This window comes from Tamandua tetradactyla, chromosome 9 (assembly GCF_023851605.1).
Source record: "Tamandua tetradactyla isolate mTamTet1 chromosome 9, mTamTet1.pri, whole genome shotgun sequence".
NCBI classification, from domain to species: domain Eukaryota; kingdom Metazoa; phylum Chordata; class Mammalia; order Pilosa; family Myrmecophagidae; genus Tamandua; species Tamandua tetradactyla.
In genome coordinates, this window is record NC_135335.1 from 33442366 (window position 1) to 33466505 (window position 24140).

The 24140-nt window shown below is 50.2% G+C and overlaps 1 protein-coding gene across 2 annotated transcripts in view; it reads left to right on the plus strand.

Annotated features, from left to right (window-relative positions):
* FBLN2 (fibulin 2) overlaps positions 1-24140 on the plus strand; it is a 105889-nt gene that overhangs the window by 56855 nt on the left and 24894 nt on the right. For both annotated transcript variants that reach the window (XM_077116416.1, XM_077116417.1), the window contains exons 3-7: positions 14779-14890; positions 16213-16342; positions 19335-19515; positions 22963-23172; positions 23993-24121. In XM_077116416.1, coding sequence (XP_076972531.1) covers positions 14779-14890; positions 16213-16342; positions 19335-19515; positions 22963-23172; positions 23993-24121 — 762 coding nt within the window. The remainder of the gene's footprint in view (positions 1-14778; positions 14891-16212; positions 16343-19334; positions 19516-22962; positions 23173-23992; positions 24122-24140) is intronic.

The following is a 24140-nucleotide window of genomic DNA, read 5'->3' on the forward strand; positions in this document are numbered from 1 at the left end:
CCCCCTTTCCATGTTCGGTTCTTTGCAAGTGAGTCACAAATCCAACTTTACTCTCAAGGTGGGAATGGAGGGATTGAAGGCCACCTGGGTATTTACATATGTCATTTGCAATTCTTCCGTAAGGAAGATCTTCTCTCCTCCTTATTTACATATTTATTCATTCAACCATTTAATTAGATCATTGTGGACTCATGGGCATTTATTTTATACTTTGGATTTTATAACCCAATACCCCATTATTTATTTTGTTGCTCCGATTGTTTCAGATTTGCCCATTGGGAATACTTTCACGTTGCCTTGTGGCCTCCGACACGCCCCTAATCTTACTTTCTTCAAGTCCTCCCTCACTTTTTGACACCACATGAAACTCCAGGTTCATCTTGACGCCACCCTCCACCCCCAGCCCTGGAATCAGACATTTCTCCAAGGGGCCCTGATTTCTTTAATTGGAGAATGATATTAGAAATGAAAATCTTGGCTCTGGGTATGCTTGTCGCTTAGGGTGTCATTATAGTTAGGCTTTCTCAGCCTGCCTCGGTAACGTGCGTGTGTATTTATGTGCGCTAACCCATATGTACACACACACCTATGCTTGTTTCTGTATATGTTCATCTGTATATGTATTTCAAGCTATATATGCATTTATACTGATGTCTCCAATTCTAATCTGGTACCACGGGGGCCCTCCTGGCTCTCCTGTCTTCCTTATCTGTTACAGTCCTCTCCACCAGTGAGACTCCTTGTTCCCACTTCCATCCTCCATCCAAAGTACATACCATTTTAAAAGACCATTATTTCTGAGAGGAGCAAGTTCTTTTATTAGAAAAGAGCTGCTGGGTATTCATACAGGATAGCATGGTGCTAAAATATATGTGACTTAATTTTCGATAGACTTGTAAAACTCAGCCTTCAGTGGTAGAAAGAGAACGTGCTGTCAGGTGACTGAAGATGGTGTGGACATTCACATTTGTTGGATTCTTTTTCCTGAATATTGACGGCTTCTGATGATTGAAGGAAAGTGAGGCCCTCTCTGTTGGTTCTCCTTACCGAGGACCTTGCTACCAGGAGGTACTTTCCTTCAGTACAAGGAAAGCAGGTCTCAGGCTGAACCTTGCCATGTATTAGCAAGCAGGTGCAGAAATAGTTAGACACCCTTTCTTCTGTAAACATAGGGAAATGCTATTCTGCTTGCATTGCAGTATTCAACCTGCTCAACAGTATGTGGCGGGCCCAACCCCTCACAGACAAGTACCTTTCATCAATTGCAGTGGATTTTTTTTTTTTTGCGTGGGCAAGCACCAGCAATCGAACCCAGGTCTCCGGCATGGCAGGTGAGAACTCTACCTGCTGAGCCACCATGGGCCACCCAGCCGTGGAATTTTGATGATAGGATCAGCTAACCTTCTGCTCCTCTCAGGTGACAGAGTCCTTGTTGAACTGAGGAAGCACAAGATCAAAGTGAGTTCTCTATCTGAGGTGTGGGCTGAGCTTTTGGATTGTTAGACCTTTGCTGATGAAACAGTATTGTCTGCATAATACTGCTGGTAAATAATTTGTGCTCAGTATTACTCCTTTCACCCAGAAAAATGATCTCTAACATCCCTTTTGTTTTTCAACAAACCCGCCTCCAGTTCTGATTTTAATTTAATTTTAATTTTGCAACCATTTATCCCGCTTACAGATCTCAGTTGGCAGTCTGAACTGAGCTCTGCTGATTGGGACCAGGCTTGGCTCACTCATGTCTCTGTGATCAACTGGTGGCTCATTTTGGGGTGGGCTGGTCTGTGACGGCCTCATTTGGGGTAACTCATCTCCGCTGCACGCACTCTTCCCCTCCAGTGGGCTAACCCAGACTTGTTAAAGGGCAGCTTGCCAGGATCCCAAAAAGAGAGCTCAGAGGTCATACTTTGGGTTTCACCTCTGCAGAATCCTCTTGGCCAAAGCAACTTAGTTCTAAGGCCAACCCAGACTCAAGGGATGGAGAAATAAACACTGCCTCTCAGTGGGAGGAATGGCCCAGCATTGCAGCTGCTTTTGCAGTTATCACAGAGAGGAATAATTCAGGATTCTGGAGTGTCGAATCCTTACTAAAGCCCTTCAAATGTTAGCTGGTCAGGTAGGAGTTAAAGTTAACCCAGAACCTCACATTGCCATCCAGATCACAAAGAAGTGCTTTAAAGTCCTCAGACTGATTAAAAGCCTGACTTTGGAGCCAGGCAGAGCCGAGTTTCAGTCTTGGTTCAGTCACTTACTAGCTCAGCCTCTTTGAATCTCCTTTTGCCCACCTGGAAGAGTCATTGGGAGAATTAAGTGACTTCTTTGATGTCCGTCATAGTCACCCTTGACGAGAGCTCAGCAAACAGGACTTCCTTCCTCTCCCCATCCCTCAGCCCACATCATTGCAGGTGTTTGTAATGCCCAATTTACCTCCATTTCAGACTAGGGTTGAGCTGAGATGCAGTTGACGAGCTGACATCTTGTTACAATTTATTGACCTTTAAGGCCATATCTTTCCATCTTTAATTGGGTGGTTTTCTTATTGAAGTTAGAAGCTATTACCTCTCCCCCCCACCCCCGACTAGGGATGTGGGTCAGACATTTTTGGAGGTCTTTGGAAAATGTGTTTAAACCTCCTTGGGTGTTGGGCAGACTGCGTCCAGATGACGTGGTCAGTCGGGTGGCTTGTCTGGGCCCGGTTGGGTTGGGGTGGGGTGGGGTGGGATGGCGTCTCCTTGAGTCCGAGTGCCATCTGATGATTCTTTCTGGCCTCACACCCCCACCCCTCACCATTCCTGGGCTCGGGTGGTCTGCTGCTTGGGCAGTCCCTGACTCCTGTCCCGGGGGGTCAGTGGGGACTGACTTCTCCTGAAACAAGCCTGCCATTTACAGACCCTGTGCCCGATCTCAGGCAGGCCATGTTTCTGCCCTGGGCCTCGGATTTCCTAACTGGCGGTGGCTGTTGGCAGAGTGATTCCTGCTTTCTTGGCTTCTGTGGGACTCTTGGTGAGAGAAGGAGCCCCCTTCCCCTACCTGGGGGCTGGGCCTCTTGGCTTCCAAAGCTCAAGGGTCAGGCTTGATTCCAGGTTGGCAGGAGAGGCAGAGTGGCCCCCAGACCCTGTGTCCCCGACTCCCACCTGTGCCAGGCAGAGGGGTGACAGAGCTGCCTGCTGTGGTCCTAAGAGTGGGGCTTGGGAAGGGGCCTGCGGGAGGACGGGGTGAGTCCTGCTTCCCTTGAAATGATGGGTGCAGGAGGAACTTAACTCTCCTTCCCTCTCGTCTTCCTTCCTCTCCTTCTTTCTTTCCTGGAAGCAGTGCGTAGGAGCTGGCATTCTGTAGCTGTGCAGTGGGGGCTGAAATCCTGCCTCTGTCCCTCCGTGCAGTGGCTGATCTTGGGCAAATTGTTCCCTTTCTCTTGACTGTTATCTCTTCATCTGCACAATGGGCTGGTGACATGAGCCTCCTCCAGAGCTGCAGGGAAGGTGAAATGGGTTTGAGCCGGGGCTCAGGGTGGCCCTGGCAGGCCAGAGATCCAGGCAGTTAGCTGGAGTTATGGGGTGCGTCTGCTGGGCCAGCCTGGGTCAGGCTCGGGGACCCTGGGGCTGGGCTTGGGGGCTGCAGGGAGGAGCAGTGCCAACTCAGGGAGGGGAGAACAGACCAAAAAACACCCACACAAAGAAGCAGGGTAACGTGAGAGGCTGGAAAGAGACGGTAGGACCTGGGACCCGGTGATGTGGGAAGTGAAGGGTGCTGGGGGGGGGGGACGGGGCTGTGGGGCTTGCCCCGGCCTGGGCGGTTGCGCAGACGGCTCTCCCGGGGGATGCTGGGTGGTCTCCAGCAGAGCCTCCAGCTCAGTGGCTCCTGCCATATTTTCCCACCGCCGTTCTCCAGGGCTGGGTCTAGGCCCTCGGGGCTGACTGTGGCTGGAGGGCAGAAGAACTGAGCGTGATAGTAGTGGTAAAAAGAAGCAAGGAGCGCTCTGGGGACTGCAGGAAATCCAGCTCCCCTCGCCCCCAATCTAGAAGAGTACAGAGGTTGGGAGTTGGGGGCATGGGGCTGAATTGTCTTGAGCTGTTTGCACAGGGACCCCACAAATATCCTGTGCCACCAGGGCTTTAATGTCGGGGAGGGGGACTGTCCAGAGGGGTCATGACCTCCAGTCTGGATTGTTCAGGAGACCCGTTATCCTGGGATCAAAGGAAGTCGGACTCCCTGGAGAGCTGGGAGCTTTTTATAACAAAGTTTCTTGAATGCCGCGGTGCTACCAGCAGGTGATAAAGGAGAAATAAAGCGTGCAGAAGGGGTAAACACGGGAGGTGCGTTGTCCTTCGCCAGGATTAGGCTCTTCCCCAGAGGCCACCATTTACCGGTTTCTTGGGGCTCCTTCCGGAAATACTCCATGCACCAGCACCCCTTTAAAAAGGCAATGGTAGCTTCTCACACAGACTGTTCAGTGTTGTGCTTTAGGAAGACAATTCTTTCTAGAACGTCTCAGAAACTGTTCTGTAGCCTGCATGCAGGGTTCCCCAATCCATTTTAATTCCTGCATGAGACTGGAGGCGTATGGCATGCATTGTTTCACTTGCCCTGCTAATGGAGATGAGATGGCTGCTGTACCTTTGCAGCCTCTTTCATGTGGGCAGTTCCCTGACATTATCATGCTCACAATATTGTGCTGCCCTCACCCGCCATCCATTACCATAACCTTCTTCTTGGCCCCAAACAGAAATTCTGTCTTTGTTAAGCGATAGCTCTCTATTCCCCACCTTCCTTCCGGTCCCTGCTAACCTGCCAGCTAGTTTCTGTCTCTATGAATCTGCTTATTCTAAGTATTTCATATAAGTGGAATCATCCAATATATGTCCCTGTGTGTCCGACTTATTTCACTCAACATGTCTTCAAGGTTCGTACATGTCGCAGCATGCACAGAACTTTATTCCTTTTTATAGTTAAGTAATATTCCATTGTTTGGATGCACCACATTTTGTTTATCTATTAGCCTGTGCAGGACATTTGGGTTTCTTTCCCCTTTGGGCTAGATAATGCTTCTATGAACTCTTACTACCTTTTCTAGTAATGTTTTCTTGCTGTCATATATTTGCATATAAAAGAGTGCGTGGAGCTTATCCGAACAGCTTAAAGAAACATTTAAAGCAAGCACTCGTGGGAGCAGAAAGCCACGGCCTGGCCGCTCTGAAAACACCCCTTCTCTGGGCACCAGCGACCACACCCCCTACTTTCTGTGGTTATAACTGCTTTGTGCCTCTTTCTGCAGTTTTACATCCTAAACAATATCATTCTGTTTTCTTCCTGTCTTTGAACTCGGAAGCACACAGGATTCTTTTGTGACTCGTGTCTTTCCCTCCAGCGTTGTGTTTGGATGTTCATGAAGTTTCTGTGCGTGGCACAGTGTGTGCCTCTGCCCGCGTGTGCCGTGTGCGATGACACCACAGTTCATTTGCCCATTGTCCGGTGTGTGGGTATTTGGGTTGTCTCCAGCTTGGGGCTCAGGAGTCTGCGGGTCCCCAAGAAGAGCACGGGGTGCTCGAGGCTTGTTCTCCCGACCGTGCGAAGTAGTCCAGGCAGGGTGTTGTTGAGCCCGGATAATGCCTGCCACGTCACTGTCCATCCCAAGGGATGGAAGGAGACCCCTGGGCCGCGGCTGTAGCCGTCGCAGCAAGCCACCACCTGCACCAGCAGGAGACGAGGGTCACCCGCCCCCTTGGCCGGAGCTCATGCAGAGTGGCCTGGAGGACAGAAACTGGGGGGTCCACCTGCGCTGACCCAGAGGAGAGCAGAAGGAGCGGGGGCAGGCATTGCAGAGAGTTCCGCCAACGTGTTCTGCTGAAAGGGATTGTTGTCTTAGCCATCCATTTTGTCTGTTCCCTAGTTTGTGGATTCATTAATTCAGAAAACCGTCACCAATGACGGGGGGAGCAGGAGATGGTGTTTCCTGAGCCAGGCACCAATCGGCTCGCCTCCCTACTTTGTGTGTGGGGGTGGGGGTTGTGGGGGGGTTGCCCATTTTGCAGGTGCAGGAACAGAGGCTCGCAGGAGTGGTGACTTGCCGGAGCCCCTGAGACGCCTAAGCTTGTCCCTGTGATCTGTGTCAGGAAGCGCTGCTGCTTGCAGGTAGCCTGAAGGGAGATTGATGGGTAGGCTGGGGTGAAATTCTTCCATCTCATTTTCCTAACCCTGTGTCCCTGCCCTGTATGATTTACGCTATTTGAACTCTGTTGACCATCTGGGAAAGAAGGGAATCTATACCGACTTCATGTCTTTGATGTAAGCTTTAAATGAGATGCTATATTTCCAGGGCCTGGTGTGCTCCACCCAGCCCCGGCTTTTACTGTCAGTGGCCCATGCTGGCTCCAGGGCCCTGGGGATCTGGAAATGACTGAGCCCATTCTTAGCTGGTGTGTGCTGTGTGGGGGTGGGGTGGGGGAGTAGGTGCTGGTGGGAGCACAGTTGGGGGAGAGACACGGAGGCATGTCTGGATTGGTTCTTTAAGAATGGGTCATTAGACATGTGCCAGTTGGACAAGGCAGAGGAAAGGCATTCCTGGCATGAAACAGCATGTGCAAAGGCACAGAGGCAAGAAGAGATGTGTGTGGCCAGAGTAGAGGGGAGATGATCCAGGACATGAGTCTGGGGCTGTGTTGTGACAAGCCCTTCACCCTGTCAGGCAGTGGCTTTCAAATGGAGGCTGTGGAGCCGTGGGGTTCCCTGAGATGACTCTGGGTTGTGAGGGCCAGGGTGCTATAAGGAGACCAAACAGGTGGCCGGATGAGTGGGTGGGGTGGAGGTGAGTTCAGATGCAGAGGTGAGATCCCTGAAGGAGATGGAGCCGCCTTTGTTGAGTGTGGCAGTGGGGCAGGGGCATAGGGAAGGGAGGAGGAATCCAGGCAGAGAACACAGCAGGTGCAAAGGGCCCTGGGGCAGGAATGAGCCTGAGAAGTTCAAGGAGGAAGTTCAAGAAGAGAAGGGGTCGGAGAAAGCTGATGAGGTGGGGAGATCAGTAGAGTCCACTCTTGGTGGGACTCTGTAAGGAAAACTGGCAGCTTCTGGGGGCTTGTAGGTGGAGGAGAGGGCCATCTGTTTCATATTTGTACGAGGTCATTCTCATATCCTGGAAATGGGCTAGAGGAGGACGGAAGTGGGAGCAGGCTGGTTGTCGAGTCAGAAGATGGTTGTGGGAGTGATGGGGAGAGGTGGACAGCCTTGTCTGTCTTTGGGAGATAGCATCGATGGGCAGCGGATGGGAGGAGGAAGGTGAGGCAGGAAGGAATTGATCTAAGAGGAACCCCTGAGAATGGTGGATATGGAGGAGATGTGGTCTGGAGGTGGTTTGGGGGAGAAACAGTTGCTGAACAGATTCTGGCTGTGGGAATGCCAGATGCAGTGGTTCCTTAGCCAGCTGTATTATGCACGAGTCCAGGACTGGACTTAGAAATGCAGGAGTGAGCAGAGGGACAGGACGATTGAAGCCAGCAGACTGGATGAGATCATAGGACCAGGTTTAGATGGAGAAGAGCAGAGGCCTCAGGACTAAAACTTTGAAAGGTTGGTGCTTGAGAAGAGCCAGAGAGGGTGAGACTGAGGCTGGGAGAACTCAGAGGGTGTAATCAGGGAAGGCTTCCTGGAAGGGGGGGGGGTAGGAAGGCCTCTGAGCTAAGTCTTAAAGAATGGGTGGGGCCTCCAGATCAGGAGATGAGAAGGTACACGTCTTGCTGTTCTTTCTTGGGCCTGCCTCAAACATTTTGCACAATACTGGCAATGCCACCCCCGACTTTTGCAGTAAATCCCCCTCCTGCTCTGAGTCGGTGGCCTCCCAGCCCATAGGGTCATGGCCCGTGAGTTCCTTTGTCTGAAAAGGAGGGAAACTGGGGTGGGAAGGGTTGGGAGAGAATGGTGGGAAGTCTGCCAAATGCAGGCTGAAACCTGGCATCTGATCAAGATGAGGGTGGGAAGAGAGCACCATTCCATCTGCACAAAAGCAGAAAACCACTTATGCAGGTTGGCGGTGGTTAGATTTTCATACAGGGCCTTCAGGAACGGCTACATCAAGCCACTCGTGCTACAGATGTGGGTAAACTGAGGCCTGGAGAGGGGAAGGGAAGAAGGGAGATCGAGGCTTGGGATTCCCAATCCCTTATCTCATCTTGTCTGTGAAATAGGAATAATAATGGTACTTACTCATAATAATTGTAAGGATTACAGAGGTTGACCCCATCCATGCCCGGCTAATACTCAGTACAATTTCCACTATTACTGTTATTTGCTAGAGCTCTCCTCTCCTATTGTCTGCCTAAGACCCGGGGATTGGTGGTACAAGCTCCAAAGCTCTGTAAAGTTAAAAGTCCAGTGAAAGAACATTCTGAGTCTGACCTTGTGCAGAAAAGGGACAAACTGTCAAGGTGGAGTAAACTCCCTGTTCCCGCAAGTATTCTCCAAAGCGTAGCTAGACAGAATTAAGCATGGGGCAGCGGCCTCACTCTCAGGGACCACAGATATCCACATCCTGACTGTGGCATCTAGGCAGGTGGAGACGAGAACACCTGGTGCCCCCAAGTCCAGCGCCAGGTACAGCTCTGCGTGTTACATGCAGACGGCAAGCCCCGGTCCTGCCCTCTCACCCAGCAATGCTCAGCTGCCCAGTATCTCCTTGATTCACTCGAAACATATTCATTCAAGACTCACTGTGTGCCGAGCACCCCACCAGCAGTGGGGATGTGCCCGTGAACAACACAGAGTAAACCCCTGTTTTCTTGGAGCTGACACTGCAGAGGAGAAATCAGGCCATTGAAAAAGTCAACTCTTAAGTAGAGAAGAGGATTCCACATCATGAGACATGCTGTGGGGAGTTGTGAAAGGGAGTGATGGAAGAAGAGCTGAAGTGGGGCTAAAGTTGAGTGTGCTGTCTTACGCCATATGCATATGTGCAAATTTTGTATTTTTATGTTGTCAGTTGATTAATGTTTTCCTTTATGTTGTATCACTTTTTTTTTTTTTTTTGGCATGGGCAGGCACCGGGAATCGAACCCGGGTCTCCGGAACAGCAGGCGAGAACTCTTCCCCTGTGCCACCATTGCCCGCCCAGTGTTTTCCTTCATACTGGTGGATTTTATTTCTGGAGAAGGCTCTTTAGGAAGAGGAAACACCTTTTGTTTAAGTCTCCGTCACCACCACTTTTTATTCCAAAATTATTTTCTTATCTTTTTTCCAATACTACCTGTGTAGAGTTGGGATTTATTTTTGTCTATGATGTGAGGTAGGAATCTGACATTATTTTTTTTTTTCAAGTAAATTGCCCTGTGTCCCAGTCCTATATGGACTCTCTCCCCACTGAGTTTGAACACCACTTTTATCATGTACATAATGTATTATGTAATATATTTTACATAATATAGTGAATAATATTATATAATATAGTTTTACATAATTGCATAGTTCTCTTTCTGAACCTTATGTTCCATTGAGCTCCTTAGCTCTTTGTTTTCATTATAGAAACTTTACAGTAAGTTTTAATATCAAGTAAAGAAAGACCCACCTTACTTATTTCTCTTTTCCAGAATGTTTATTGGGTATTCTTAAGCATTTCCTTTTCTGGATGAATTTCAGAATCATTTGATCAAATTCCATGACAAATTATGTTGAGATTTTGACTGGGCTTGCATTGAAGTTATAGATTAAATGGAGAATTGACATCTTTAAGATATTGAATCTTCCCATCCAGACACATAATATGTATTTCTAATTGAGTCTGCTATCATAGCCATTGGGAAGTTTAAAATTATTTCTTTCTGTAGACCTGGAACATTTACAGTATATTTATTTCTAGGTTTGTTTCTGTTTTGAATGGGAGTTTTTCCTTCTCCCTTTTCTGTTTGACTGTTGATGGCCACACATTTTAGTATGCTGGTTTTATTTTTGATCACTATATTAATTCTATTGTTAATTTTAATCCTTTGTTAATTTTATTCCCTTGGGCTTTCTAAGAAGATGAAACCTTATAATATCTGCAAATAATGACTGTTGTCTCTTTAATGTTTCAATTTCCTCTTTTTTTTCCTGGTTTTATTGCATTTGCTAGTATCTTTAGGACAATGCTAAACATGGGTAGCACTGGTGGGCATTTTTTTTTTTGCATGGGCAGGCACCAGGAATCGAACCCAGGTCTCCGGCGTGGCAGGTATTCTAGTTTGCTAGCTGCCAGAATGCAATATACCAGAAACAGAATGACTTTTTAAAAGGGGAATTTAATAAGTTCCTAGTTTACAGTTCTTAGGCCGAGAAAATGTCCCAATTAAAGCAAGTCTATAGAAATGTCCAATCAAAGGCATCCAGGGAAAGATACCTTGGTTCAAGAAGGCCGATGAAGTTCAGGGTTGCTCTCTCAGCTGCAAGGGCACATGGCGAACACCGCATCATCTGCTAGCTTTCTCTCCTGGCTTCCTGTTTCATGAAGCTCCCTGGGAGGCATTTTCCTTCTTCATCTCCAGAGGTCACTGGCTGGTGGACTCTCTGATTCTTGTGGCTATGTCATTCTTCTCTGAATCTCTCTTTCTCCAAAATATTTCCTCTTTTATAGGATTCCAGTAAACTAATCAGGACCTACCCGAATGGGTGGAGACACATCTCCACCTAATCCAGCGTAACAGCCACTCTTGACTGAGTCACATCTCCAGCGAAATGATCTAATTACAGAGTCAAACAAACAGTACTGAATAGGGATTAGAAGAAACGGCTGCCTTTACGAAATGGGATTAGGATTAAAACATGGTTTTTCTAGGGTCCATACATCCTCTCACAGCAGCACAGCAGGTGAGAACTCTGCCTGCTGAGCCACCGTGGCCCGCCCTGGTGGGCATTTTGGTCATATTTTCAACCTCAGTGGGTATGTGTCTGATGTTTTATAAATTGAGTGTGATGTTTGCTCCTTATCTATGGCAGACACTGTTACCAAGAAATATTTTCATGCTTCCTGGTGCTCAGATTATTACTGAGCTTGTTTCCCCATTTTACAGAGGGGAATTGAAACTTAGAAAAGCTTAATGACATACCAAGTCTACAAAGCAGGTGACACTGATGCGTGGTGAGCGATTTTTGCCCTGTTCCTGGCACTGGGAAGGCTCCTGAAGTCCTGTGGTGCATTTCTTCCTAAATCTTGTCAGATTACTTGAATTGTTTGAGGACATGGCTAGAGGTCCTTGGAGGTTTCAGCCTGGGAACCGCCATTGCATTCTCACGACAGAAGGATGCGTCTTTAGGGAGGAGAAAGGAGCCACTCCCTGTCACTCAGCTGTAAAGGTTGCACACAGATGTGGACCCACACCTGTCGGTCTCCAGAGTTTCCCACGCTCCCCTGCAGCCCTCAGCTGTACCCAGGTATTCTAGATGCACTTTCCTTTCTTTGTTTATATGTGACAAAGACACGTTATTTATTGACATTGTGACTTATTTGAATCCTATCACATATTCTTATGCTGAGTAGTCCACAATTTTATTTCTGTAACCAATTAAGCAGATCAAGAGGGAAGAACTGAAAAACTGAGGTTACCATTCACGGGAATTTATCCTTCTTATTTCAATGTTGTCCATATCTGGTTGTAATGGTGCTGGCCGCCACCCAGAGACATGGTTATCTATAATCCTAGCACCATGCTAATTTTTTTTTTTATATTTTTATCGACCAAACAAAACAACATACAAACACGACCATTCTTAATCTATGAACAGTCCATGCTTGGTGTATAATCAGTGACTCACAGTATTACCATATAATTGTATAGTCATCACCATGATCATTTTTTAGAACATTTTAGATGCGCTTTCTTTATGAGTGTAATTCATTTTCAGATCTCAGGGGCAAGTGGTTGGGTTCATGGTACTGCTCATTTCCTGGCACCAGTATTGATGCATTTAATTCCCTTTTCCCCATCCTTGTTCTTCTCCTGTAGACAATAGTTCTCTTCGGTTTAATTCATACTTTTTTGGGGTTTGTTTCTGTGTGTTCTCACAAAATGTATATTGTTTTGTGTATAGTTCTTTTTAACATAATTTTATTGAGTTAAAGCATGAACCATTAAATGCACCTATTTTTACATATACATTTCAATTAATATTGACATATATATGTCAAAAAAAATGCCCACCAGTGCTACCCCTGTTTAGCATTGTCCTAAAGATACTAGCAAATGCAATAAACCAGAAAAAAAGAGGAAATTAAAACATTAAAGAGACAACAGTCATTTTTATTTGCAGATATTATAAGGTTTCATCTTCTTAGAAAAACCAGGAGAATAAAATTAATGAAAGATTAAAATTAATAATAATAGAATATATAATATATTAGAATAGAATAATAAGTATATTTACACGCGCATCTTATGCATACATCGCCGTCACCTCAGAAACACCCCTCACATACATCAACCCTCACTCCAGGGCCCTGGGAAAAGAAAGCCTTGATTTCTATCATGTAGGTAAATTTAGTCTGATCTAAAACATCATATAAATGGAATCATATAATGCATACTATTTTGTGTCTGTCATTTTTTCCCTCATCATGTTTTTTTTGTAAAGCACTCATGTTGCATGTAAGTAGTTCATTTGTTTTCATTTCTCAGTGATATTCCATTATGTGAAAGGTCAAAATTTTGTTAATCCACTCATTAAATGATGGACATTTAGGTCATTCCAGTGTGTAAGAACTGAGGTGCTGTGACAGTTAGGGCCTGGTGTCAGCTTGGTGAAGCGATTGTGCCCGGTTGTCTTGTCTGCGCGTAGTGTTTTAGTGTTTTTAATGTTTGTCATGGATCTCACTTGCCTTCCTTTTCCTCCCCCAACAGCGGGTACCGTGCGCCACCACATGGCTCTCCGGACACATGTCTCATGTCCCGTTGCTGGGTATACATCAAGGCTGTCATTTCTGGCAGATGCAGAGTCCCCACGCTTTAGCTGTCCCCTCTCCCACTGATGGGCACCCAGGCTGCTTCCAACCCCGCCCACAAAGGACGCTGATGCGTGTCCCTGGGCCTGTCCCTTACGGGCCTGGGAGGTGACCTCCCTGGGACCTACACCAGGAACAGAACTGCTGGGTCCCAGACAAGGCATCCCGTTAATTTCCTAAGCCCCCTCCAGACCAGCTTCGCCCGTCACTGCTCCCAACCCCAGGGCACCAGGGTTATAAAGGGACATTTTAATGTTGTTTTTATTTGTATATAATTTTTTTAAGCATTTTTTTTTTTTTTGCGTGGGCAGGCACTGGGAATCGAACCCGGGTCTCCGGTGAGGCAGGCGAGAACTCTGCCACTGGGCCCTCGTAGTCGACCCTATTTGTATATAATTTAATTTTTTGTTTTCATTTTTCTTGTAGAAAGATGAGTTTGAGTATCTTCCCATATGCTTTTTCTGGTTTCTTCTATCAGCTGCTTGTTCATATGCTTTTTATTTTGGGGTTGGTCTTTCTTTGTTGTGGTTGTTAATTCAAGATTAATTTACCCAGGAGTTCATTAATAGTTCCTAGATAGCAATTCCTTGTTACATTTTAGAAATCGCAGCCACGTCTCCTCATCTGTTCACCGTCTTTTGTATTTGTTCTTGGGATTCTTTTTTGGGCAAAATTTTTAGTTAGTCTCACTTTCATCAATTTCTTAAAACTGCTCCGTGCCTTTAAGATCTATGAATTTCTCTTTACTCCCGATGACCCCATTCGCCCAGTAGCAGATATGTTTTCCATGTCCCTTCTTTCCTTAGCTTTCCTAGACAAGTTTTTTTTATAACTGCAGACCTTATTGAGATATATTCACATACCATGTACTCCATCCATGGTATATAATCAGTGGCTCACAGCGTCCTCACCTACCTGTGCCTGTGCCTGCTTCATCGTCACACTCAATGTCAGCCCATACTCATCACTGTTGAAAAAAGAAAAGTAACGAATCACAAAAAAAGAAAACTCCAAACACCCCCTACCCCTGATTCCTCCATTCCTGACCCCTAGTTATTACTGTTGATGAAAGAATATTAGAATATTACTGTTAACTCTAGTCCGGAGCTTGCAAGAGGCCCCCCCACCCCCACCCCACATCCCACTCTGTTATTAATTCTTTGGACGTGTGCACCTGTGTACGAGTTCATAAAAGAACTTACTTGCATTTGTAGTGGTAATCTTAAGACAAATTTTAAACGTGCCTTGTTTTAACAGTTTCCTTATCTTGGGGGTTTGTCCTGTCTTGGGGGGGTCTTAGGTTGGCTTTCCTCTTGATAGAGCCCAAATCTGAGCTTCTTGTGCATGTGGTTCATTTGGGGAGACCCTTTGGGAGAAACCGTCAGGGCAGTGGGGGAGGGGGCAGGATGAGACTGAGGAAGGACTGGGCAAAACTGTCGTTCGGCTGTGGTCTCGCCTCCGCCCGTTCCTGCCGGGAGCCCTGGGGTGCAGGTGATGCCACATGGTTGTCCCTTTTGAGGTGGGGGGGGGTTGGGCTCTTGTACCCCCCCAGCCGTGTTACTCCCTCACTGGCTGCCCTGCTCCTCACCTTTCACCCACCGTGGGGAGGCCTTAATTAACCGCCTAGGGGACTCTCTGAAGAAGGTAGCAAGTTGTGAGCATGGGGAGGAGGGGGAGGGGCGAGGGGGAGGGGACGGGGTGATGTCACCCCCCCACCCCCCAATGAGGGGACTCTGGATGGGCACAGCAGTATCCACTGTATCTGGGGACCCCTTAGACCCTGCCCGCCCCCTCTGGGGCTGTGACTGTGCCCATGTCACCCCCTGCAGTCTCCACCAAGGACCTGATTGAGACGTGCTGTGCCAGCGGGCAGCAGTGGGCCATCGACAACGACGAGTGCGTGGAAATCCCTGAGAGTGGCGCCGAGGGCGACGTCTGCAGGTAGGCAATCCCCCTCGGTGGGCACAGCTGCCCCTTCTCCTTCTCCAGATCCCCACCTGCCTTGGACCCCAAGACCGCCGGGCCATCTGGCCAGGCTTTCTCCACGCGTGGATAGCCCAAGACTGGACCCAGGAATAAACTAACTGCAGTAAGGAGTAGCCGGTCTAATGAGCGTAATCAAAGCAGCCTCCAGTCTGGAGCAAGTTTGAAAGAATCATTATCCCTTAGGAGCAACGAGCTCTGCACATGGCAGCTCCCACTGTGCACACCTCAGCCCCATACTTGTTTCCTTCCTTCAGCTTTGACCTGGAGGTCCTCAGTCCTCTTTTCCTACTTTACTACTCCAGGCTCCCGAAAGGCTGGCCTCTCTCCATCCACCTCTGCTGCCTGTGCTAAGTAGTCCTGCTGATTCTGGTGTTCTCAGCAAAGGAATAATTTATACCAGGACCTCTCTCTGCCCAGTCCCTGAAGAGTTCCTGGTCTACCATTTACCCGTTCTTTTTTTTTTCCAGAGATACCGTCTTTTCCAACCTACTCATTTTTCCAGTCAAGGAAGATGAGGTTCAGAGAGGTTGTGTGATTCACCCAAAGCCACACAGCTAATTGGCACCTGACTAGGAATCAGACTTCACTTTCCCAATGTCCAGCTCACTGCATATCCCTTTACGAAACTATTTTGATTCTAGTCCCTTTTTCTCTCTTCTGACATCCTGCCAGTTTGAGGCTGCTTAAGTGTGCACCATGCAAACCCCTGGAGTTTTGAGCTTAAGCAGCCCTGTTGCGTGCTTACATCCCTTTTACGATGGGACGTTCACCACATTGTGGGAAAACGGTCCCATCACAGGGTAGCCTTCGCTGGGAGTTGCTGTTCCTTGAGTGCTTCCTGTGTCTCTCTTCCCGCCCTCGTGTCCTGATGCTGCCCTCCATGCCACAGAGCTCCTTCTGTCCCAGGCTGCCTTGCAGCAACCAGGGTCCCTGGAGGCTTCGCTCCTCCAGGCTGGCCCACCAGGCATTCCTGGGATGGGCCCTCTATATACTTCTTGGCCCCTTTTGGGGTAGGTGCTCTGAATACTGACCCCTCTCCCTCAGTGGCCAGAGACACACAGCACGGAGTCCAGTGGGACTCATGCCTGGTCTTCTCCGTTAAGCCACAAAGCGCCCAGCACTGTCAGCTACTCCCTGTGCCACCTTGAGCAGGGACTTCCCTTCCCTGAGCCTCGGTTTCCCCTCTGTGAAATGGGGACCATGCTCCCTCCTGGTGGGGTGAAGTGCCCGCACAGGGTGGGCTCACGGGTGGGGCTGAGGCACCCCCTGTCTTGCAGGACAGCGCAGAAGCACTGCTGTGTCTCCTACCTGAAGGAGAAGAGCTGCATGGCCGGCGTCCTGGGGGCCAAGGAAGGCGAGGCCTGCGGGGCTGAGGACAATGACACCTGTGGCGTCTCCCTGTATAAGGCAAGCCGCGCCTGGAACTTCTTGTGGCCTGGGGTGAGGGCGGGATGCTGCGCTGGGGCTAGAGGTCCTTGAGGACAAGTGGAGTTGTTCAGGGGCTCCTCACTGAGCGTGTGTGTGTAAGTTCATCTTTATAGCAAAGCCATCACTTCTTATATTGATGGATGAATTCAGGAGACATAAAGAGAGCACCGATGTGTGCCAGGCGCTGTTTTAAGCATTAGGGATGCAGCAATGAGTGGACAGGTGAAAATCATTGCCCATGAATCATGGAGCTTTCTTTCTAGTCAGGGAGACCGACAAAGCTCAAGATGAATGATTCATGGGTGGCGATAGAAGCGAATAAGTGCTAAGGTGGAAAAACTGAAGAGACGAGGGGGTACAAGCAGTGTCAGAGGTAGGGAGAGGTCGTAGCTCTGGATAACAGTGGTAGGGGACGGCTTCATTGAGAAGGGCCCATTTCAGTAAAACCCTGGAGGGGGAAAGGGCTGGCTGAGCCACATAGACGTCTGTGAGAAGTGCTTTCCAGGCAGAGGGCACAGCAGTGCAAAGGTCCTGCGGTAGAAGCATGCTTGGCGTGTTTGAGGAGCAGTGGGCAGACCTGTGTGGCCAGAGTGGAGCGGGTGAGCGAGGGGAAAGCAGGAGGAGGCTGGTGCTGGGGCTGAGCCTCTAGCTCCTCCTAAGGACTGTGGTTTTACCCTGTGAACTGGACGCCACAGAGAGTTAGGAGGGGCATGATCCTGGACCCCTCTTGCATTTGTGGGGACCAGTCATTGGGAGGGTTTCTCCCACATGGGCAGTGGGATGAGGACAGGGTAAAACCTCAGCAGGCAGCAGTGGGCAGGCAGAGGCAAGGGGAGGGTGCTCCAGGCAGAGGAAGCAGTTTGAGGAAATGCCCAGAAGCCAGAGTGTGCAGAAATGGTGTGCAGCCCAGCAGGTCTGAGGGACGTCAGGGGATAGGCTGCAAGGAGTCCTTGGGTTCAGTTATGAAGGCTGGTAAATACTGTGCTGATTGGGCTTCAAGCAGAGGCCCAGGGAGCCTTGGGAGGGGGTTAGAGAAAATTGATTTTGGCATCAGAGAAGGTACATGGATGACGGGGCCAGGGCTAGGTGTCAGCTTGACTGCTAGTTTTTGTTTTGTCTCTCATATGCTGGAGGCTGCAGGCAGGCTGGCTGGAGCTGGTGTGACAGCTCCAACTGTCAAGGGGATGCAGGCTTCTGCTATCCTGTTGCTTCACAAAATTTAAATCGCTGCCTCATGATCCAAGACGGCTGCTCAAGCTCCAGCCAGCAGGCAGAAGGAAGGACATCTCCTTGGCTAGAACTTAGTCCTGTGGCTAAACCTAGCTGCAAGGGAGGCTGGGAAATGTAGTCTTTATTATGGGGAGCTCCCGTGGCAAGCTAAAATTCAGGGAGAAGGGGGAGCAGATATTGGCTGTCTGCAGCAGAGGAGGAGGGCATCCTAGGGCAATGGAACAGTTTCAGGAAACATCACAGACAGGACTTTTGCCCTGATCGGGGCTGAGGAAGGGAAGGGGTTGAAAAAGGCATGGGTGTTTCAAGCCTGGGTGACTATGACAGAGACCTCTGGAAGGGGGTAGCATTGGAAAGAGGATGTTACCTCTCAGTTTTTGTCACAGTGGAGTCAGTTTTCTCTTTTAAAAATGGTGTTTGGGAAAGGACTGGTGACAGGCAAGTTTAGCATCCCATTCCTGTCTTTATGTCTGACCCTTCACAATCCCCCTTTTCTGAGCCTCAGTTTCGCCATCTGTAAATTGGGGATTCTAATATGGGGTTGGTTGGGAAGATCAGAGATAAAGCAAACTTAAAATTTATTGTGTACCTGGTAGGTCTTCAGTAACTGCAGGTGTCCAACTTTGGGAACGTTAGGTCTGGAGTACCAAATTGCTGTGGCTGGGTAACAAATCATCTCAAAACTCAGTGGCTTCTAAGTGGCTGAGTGCATGCAGTAATGCATCAGCTGGGTAGTTCTGTTGACCTGGGTCTCTTTCAGCTGATCTCAGATGAGTTCACTTACGTGTCTGCTGATAGCTGATAGCTTGTTGGGACAGGATGGTCTAGAATGTCCTCGGCTGTGATGACGTGTCTCTGTTCTGTGTAGTCCGTCCGCCTCCAGAAGGCTAGCCTGGGCTAGGTCACTTAGTGACTGGGCAGGGTTCCAAGAGGTGGGGGTAGAAGCATGCAAGGCCTTTTGAGGCATAGGCTCCGACCCTGGCACGCTGCCATTTATGATTCCTCCTGTTGACCAACCGAAGTTGTAAGGAACAGCTAAGAGGTTGGGCGATAAGCTTTCTTTCTTAATAAGAGGAGCAGCAATATCGTGTTGCAAAAGCAGTGGACACCAGGTGGGGTGAATGTTTGAGGCTATTATTGCAATCAATCTACCACAGTAGTTTAAATAAACTAAAATTTTCTCTTTGGAGATAGGGTGTCCGGAACAGGGGTGAATCTACATGATATTTTCAGGGGTCTAGATTTCTTGCATTTTTCTGCTCAATCATCTTACACTTATAGCATCTGTCATCAAACCCACTTCATGGTCCAAGATGGCTGCTGGAGTGCTAGCCATCTGATAGGTGTTCCAAGAAGGAGGAAGGAGAGGAGAACAAAAAGGATGTACTTCCAAGCTGAGTAAGCTTTCAGTTAAAAAGCTGTCCTTTATTAATTATTTCCTGAAACTTGTATTAGCTGTACTCTGTGCCAGGCATGGCTGGGAGATAATGACCCTTATTTGCTTTTAGGAGGACACATAGATGGCAGAACAGACAAGACTCTGAACAAGTTCAGTCCTGTTTATCAGCCCCTCCCCTCAGCCTAGGCCAGGGGACTCTGGGGACTCTCATGAGCCACGTGGGCTCTCAGGCTGCAGGAAGGGGACCCTGACGAGTCATGTGGGCTCTCGGGCTGCCAGAGGCCTTTGTGTTCCAGCCAGGGAGTGGTGAGTGGGTAATGACGCTGTGTCTCTTGTCTCCAGCAATGCTGTGACTGCTGTGGCCTGGGACTCCGCGTGCGGGGCGAGGGCCGCGTGTGCGAGTCCAACCCCAACCTGGGCTACCCCTGCAACCACGTCATGCTCTCCTGCTGTGAGGGTGAAGACCCCCTCATGGTGCCTGACATTCGCAGGCCCCCGGAACCCGCGGCCGCACCACGGAGAGGTGGGTCCTGCCCTGTCCTGTGCCGGGGGTGCGGGGCAGTTGAGTGAGGTTGGGGAGAGCTTGTTGGAATTGCCTCCCAATGCTGGTGTCCTTTGGCCTTCTGTGGGGACCCTTGGTCTGCTGCCATCTGTGACTCGAGACACCAAGTGTTGTCCTCGGAGAAGTCCTGTGGCCTCTGACTGTGGACTCTGACCCGTTATTTCTGAGATGATGATCTGGGCATCGTTTCTAATTCAACTTTCTACTTACTAACCCGCTTGCCTAACCACCAATTATCCACCTCCCATCACCTTTCTACTGTCCACTCACCCATCCACCCAGCTCTTTGTCTACGAACACATTCGTACACCTTCCTCTCCGAAGCTCTGCCACTCACCGACACTCCCTTTTTATCCATTCATACCCCATCCTTTTATCCATCTATCCATCCATACCCTACCTGCTCACTCATTCTACCCATTCACTCATCCATCCATCTGTCCATCCATCCACCTGTCTGTCTATCCCATCTACCCCCATCTCCATTCATCCACCCCCTCCATCCATCTATTCCCCTTTCATTTATCTATCCTCCTTCTACCCATCCATCCATCCCCCATTCACGTACCCATCCCCTCATCTATCCATCTGTCCATCTCTCTATCCTTCCATCCATCCATCCGTCCACCTACCCGCCTACCCTTCACATACCCATCTGTTCATGTACCCACTTGCCAGCCCAGTCAGCAAACCTCTCCTTCACCTGTTCATTCCCTCTCCCTCCTTTCTGTCCTTCTGTAACACGTCCCCATCACCTGTACCTTTCCAGTTCCCCCCGTCCCCAATGTGGCCAGTACAGAGAATGCACTAATCGGTTTTCCCCTCTTGCCTGATAAGCCCTTCAGGCCAGAACTGTCTTTTTGTCCTGTAGTCTCAGTGCCTGGCCCTGTGTTTGACCCAGAGGAGTCCCTAACAAATGATTGAACCACTGAATGAGTGAACGAATGATGGGCTCATTTGTTGGTCACCCCTTTGCCACCTGTTGATCCTTTTGAGGGCTTTACTCTGTGCCCACGCCTGGACCCCATCCCCAAGCAGATACGGGCCACCTGTGGGGGAGCTGAGAGCCCCAGGGGACTCCAGGGGCCAGTGCAACACCCAGACCCTGCCCGGGCCACGTCCTGGAGCTTCTGGTCCTCAGTGTCCTGGCGTCCCCTCCCTTCTCTGCTCTTCTGGTGGTGGGGCTCCCTGCTGCAGCTGCCACGCCCAACCTGTTACCCAACCAGGCTATCTCCTGGACTCGTCGCCCGTAGCATTAGGCTTCTTCCTGCCAAGGGGTGGGGAGTGCTGCAGAGGCCTAGTGAGCTCGTCCCAGTGAGGCAGCAGGCACTCAGGGTACAGTAGGACTGTGACATTCCTGGAGGCCCCCTCTGCAGGTGTCCACGGGCTCAGCTGTGGCTAGCTGGGGAAGACAGATGCTCAGGAGGGATCCAGAACCACCAGCCCAGCCTTTTCTCCAGTTCTGTGGGCCAACTGGGGCCCCTGTGGTCATGCCCTGGTACTTCATGGATTGGGACCCCAGTTCCAAAATTAAACTCTTGGCCTCTTAGATTAGGCAGCCCTGCTCAGAATTCCACCTCCACCACTTATCCCAGGATGAACCTTAGTTCTGAAGGTTATAACTGAACCTCAGTTACTGCATCTGTCAAATGGGAATTTACCCTTTACCTTATTATGAGTACATGGTCTGATGCTTATTAAGAATGTAGGATAGGGCCTGGCAAGGAAGGCTCTCAGAATTGTCACCATCCTTTTTTGTTATTGTTAAATTTCACCAGGCTGGGGGGTGGGGGTGGAGCAGAGGCCCAGAGGGGCAGGGCCTTGGCCAAGTTCCATGGTGAGCCTTTGGCATGACCAGGACTGGACACTTGGGCTCTGACAACTCCCACCTCTGCCAGTTAGCCCTGGCCGGGGTCAGTCTAAATCCCCATCAGTGCAGTGCAAGATGTGGAAATCTCTGCCTGAGAATCAGATGGCTGAGGGGCTTCTTGGAGAAAAGCTCACACCTTGTGGGGCATGAGGTTTCTGGATGTTGTGATGGGCCCAATAGTTACCTGGCTGGCCTGGCAGGGTGGGGCGGGGGCCAGCGGATGCAGGGTGGACCAGGCCAGGCCAGGGCAAATGAACCAAGGCAGAGGGACTAGCCGGCCCCCCCGACCAGGCCAGTATGGGCACGGAGATGCAGGGCAGTTCAGGGAAATCCCACTTGCTGGGGGTTGGCTCTAAGCAGACTAGGCTAGTACTGGTGGAAAGGCCACGATTATTACCCAGAAGAGTATGATCGAGTGTGAAGTTTGGAAGAAAGTCCAGCTTCAGAGCTCAGGTGGTGATGTGGCAGGGTCTAGAGCCAGAGATTCACGTCCCTCTCCTCCTGGAAGACCAGGGGAAGCAGCAGCAGAGTCAGACTGACCTGAGTTTGAGTCCTGCTCCAATGGCCTTTAGCACGACACTTTGTTCCTTCGGGCCTCAGTTTCCCACTGTGCCAGCTGGATCATGATGAGGGACTTGCTGATGAGGGTGAACTGGGCCTGAGTCTCAGGAGTGGTCTGAGGAGCCCGGGGCCCAGGGCTGTCGGCTGTAGTGCCAGGACTCTGCAGGGACGGGACTTCCAGCCGTTGTGGGCACCTATCCCCCCCTGCAGGTACCAGGCAGGGCCCGTGGGTCTGGAGCTTAACATCGACACACTTGACAGGAAGCACATTCCTCAGCTGTAGCCTCATGCAGCTGCTTCATCAGTGGGCCCACCTGCCCTGGGGCTGGTGGGAAGGGCTGAGTCTCCCGGGGCTGATACAGAGCCATGAGGGTGCTGCAGCAGGCCCACCCCTGAAGTCCAGACTGCAGGCCCTGCCCACCATTATTATAGGACAAGTTTCCCAATGTGGGCTTGGCCCTGGGGGCCTTCCCGACCTCACCTGCCTCTTGCAGCAGCCCTGGGAGATGGGATTCACCCTGGCTCAGAGAGAGCTGATGCTGCTCGAGGCGATGCGGCCAGGGATCTCCGAGGCAGTTTCACATCCCAGCCTGGTGGAATCCAGGCTTGGGCCCCTTTTGGTTGCAAGGGGAGATCCTCTCCAGTTTGTCACCCGAGTTGGGGGTCTGAATCTAATTCAGCACTTTAGCTGAATTGTGAACCTGACCCTGTGAAATTGCAGGGAACTCAAGATGCTGACGACCGTGGCTCTGCTGGGTTGGCTCTTATTGCTGGAGGTTTATTCATTTGTTCACTTGCTTGCTTGTTCATTCATTCATTCATTTACTCATTCAAACTAACCCTATCCATGCTGTCTCTGTGCTGGGCACACAGAGGGTTCTGAGGAGGACTGGCATTGATTTCCTGGTGGCCCGTGGTGTCGGCCACCTGCTCTGGCCAACCAGTCCCCAGGTCATGAGAGCTGACCCCTGCTCCAGTTTCAGAGGCGGAGCTGGCAGGCCGGGAGGCCCTGTCGCTGGGCACGGAGACGGAGCTGCCCAACAGCTTGCCAGGCGATGACCAGGACGAGTGCCTGCTCCTCCCTGGGGAGCTGTGCCAGCACTTGTGCATTAACACCGTGGGCTCCTACCGCTGTTCCTGCTTCCCTGGCTTCATACTGCAGGATGATGGCCGTACCTGCCGCCCAGGTGAGGGCCCACCTGCACACCTGGATGGTGGGGTGGGGGTGGGGGCCAGGCTGAGAGCTAATCTTGCTGTGGGGCCTGGAAAGGCAGGAGGGACTATAGGGGTACTTCACCTCCCACCACCCTGGATGCCCACAGGGGCTGCTTTGAAGATTTGGGGAGGTGAGCAGACAGCAGCCTTCTTCCTGAAAATCCACCTGCATCCGCAAGTTGCAGGGCCCTGGTCCCCTGGCCTGGATTCGATCTCAGGCACAGGGCTTAGGCTTGCAGAGGCTCTCAGAGCCAAACCCATTTTTGGGCCCGTGATGGCCAGGCCCAAATCGGCAGCCCAGGGGTCTGCCCCAAATCCTGGCCTGGGAGAACTTCCTCTCTGCCAACTGTCCAGGGATAGATTCCTTTTAAGTCTGGAAACTCTTCCTCCTCCTTTCTCTCTTCTTCCTTGCCTCCTTCCTTCTGGAGTTGTGGAAGCTTCCATCCCCTGCTCTGCCTCGAAAGCTGGGAGTTCTGGTCTGAGATACATCTGCCCTCTGAACTTCAGCTTCTCAGCTTCTCCTGCTTTTAAAAGGACTCTTAGGGTGGGCCACAGTGGTTCAGCAGGCAGAGTTCTCGCCTGCCATGCTGGAGACCTGGGGAGTTTGGTTCCTGGTGCCTGCCCATGCAAAAAAAAAAAAAAAGGCTCTTAAGCTCCCTGTGCGGTGGGGCAGGATTGAACAACGTGTGCTCTCTGCCAAGCACCTGCATTTGCCCAGGGTGTGTTCCACATGCGTTAGTGCCGAGGGCTGGCTGAAATGGTGAGACCTTCCCTTCTCCGCTTTCCTGTCAGCTCTGCCCATCACAGACCAGGACCGCTCCCAGCCAGAGATGGAGGCAGATCCTGCACTGAAGTCAGAATCTTCCCAAGTGGCCCCCAACACGATCCTGCTGCCAGCACCGCAGCCCAATACCTGCAAAGGTAAGCAGAGGGGCAGGGG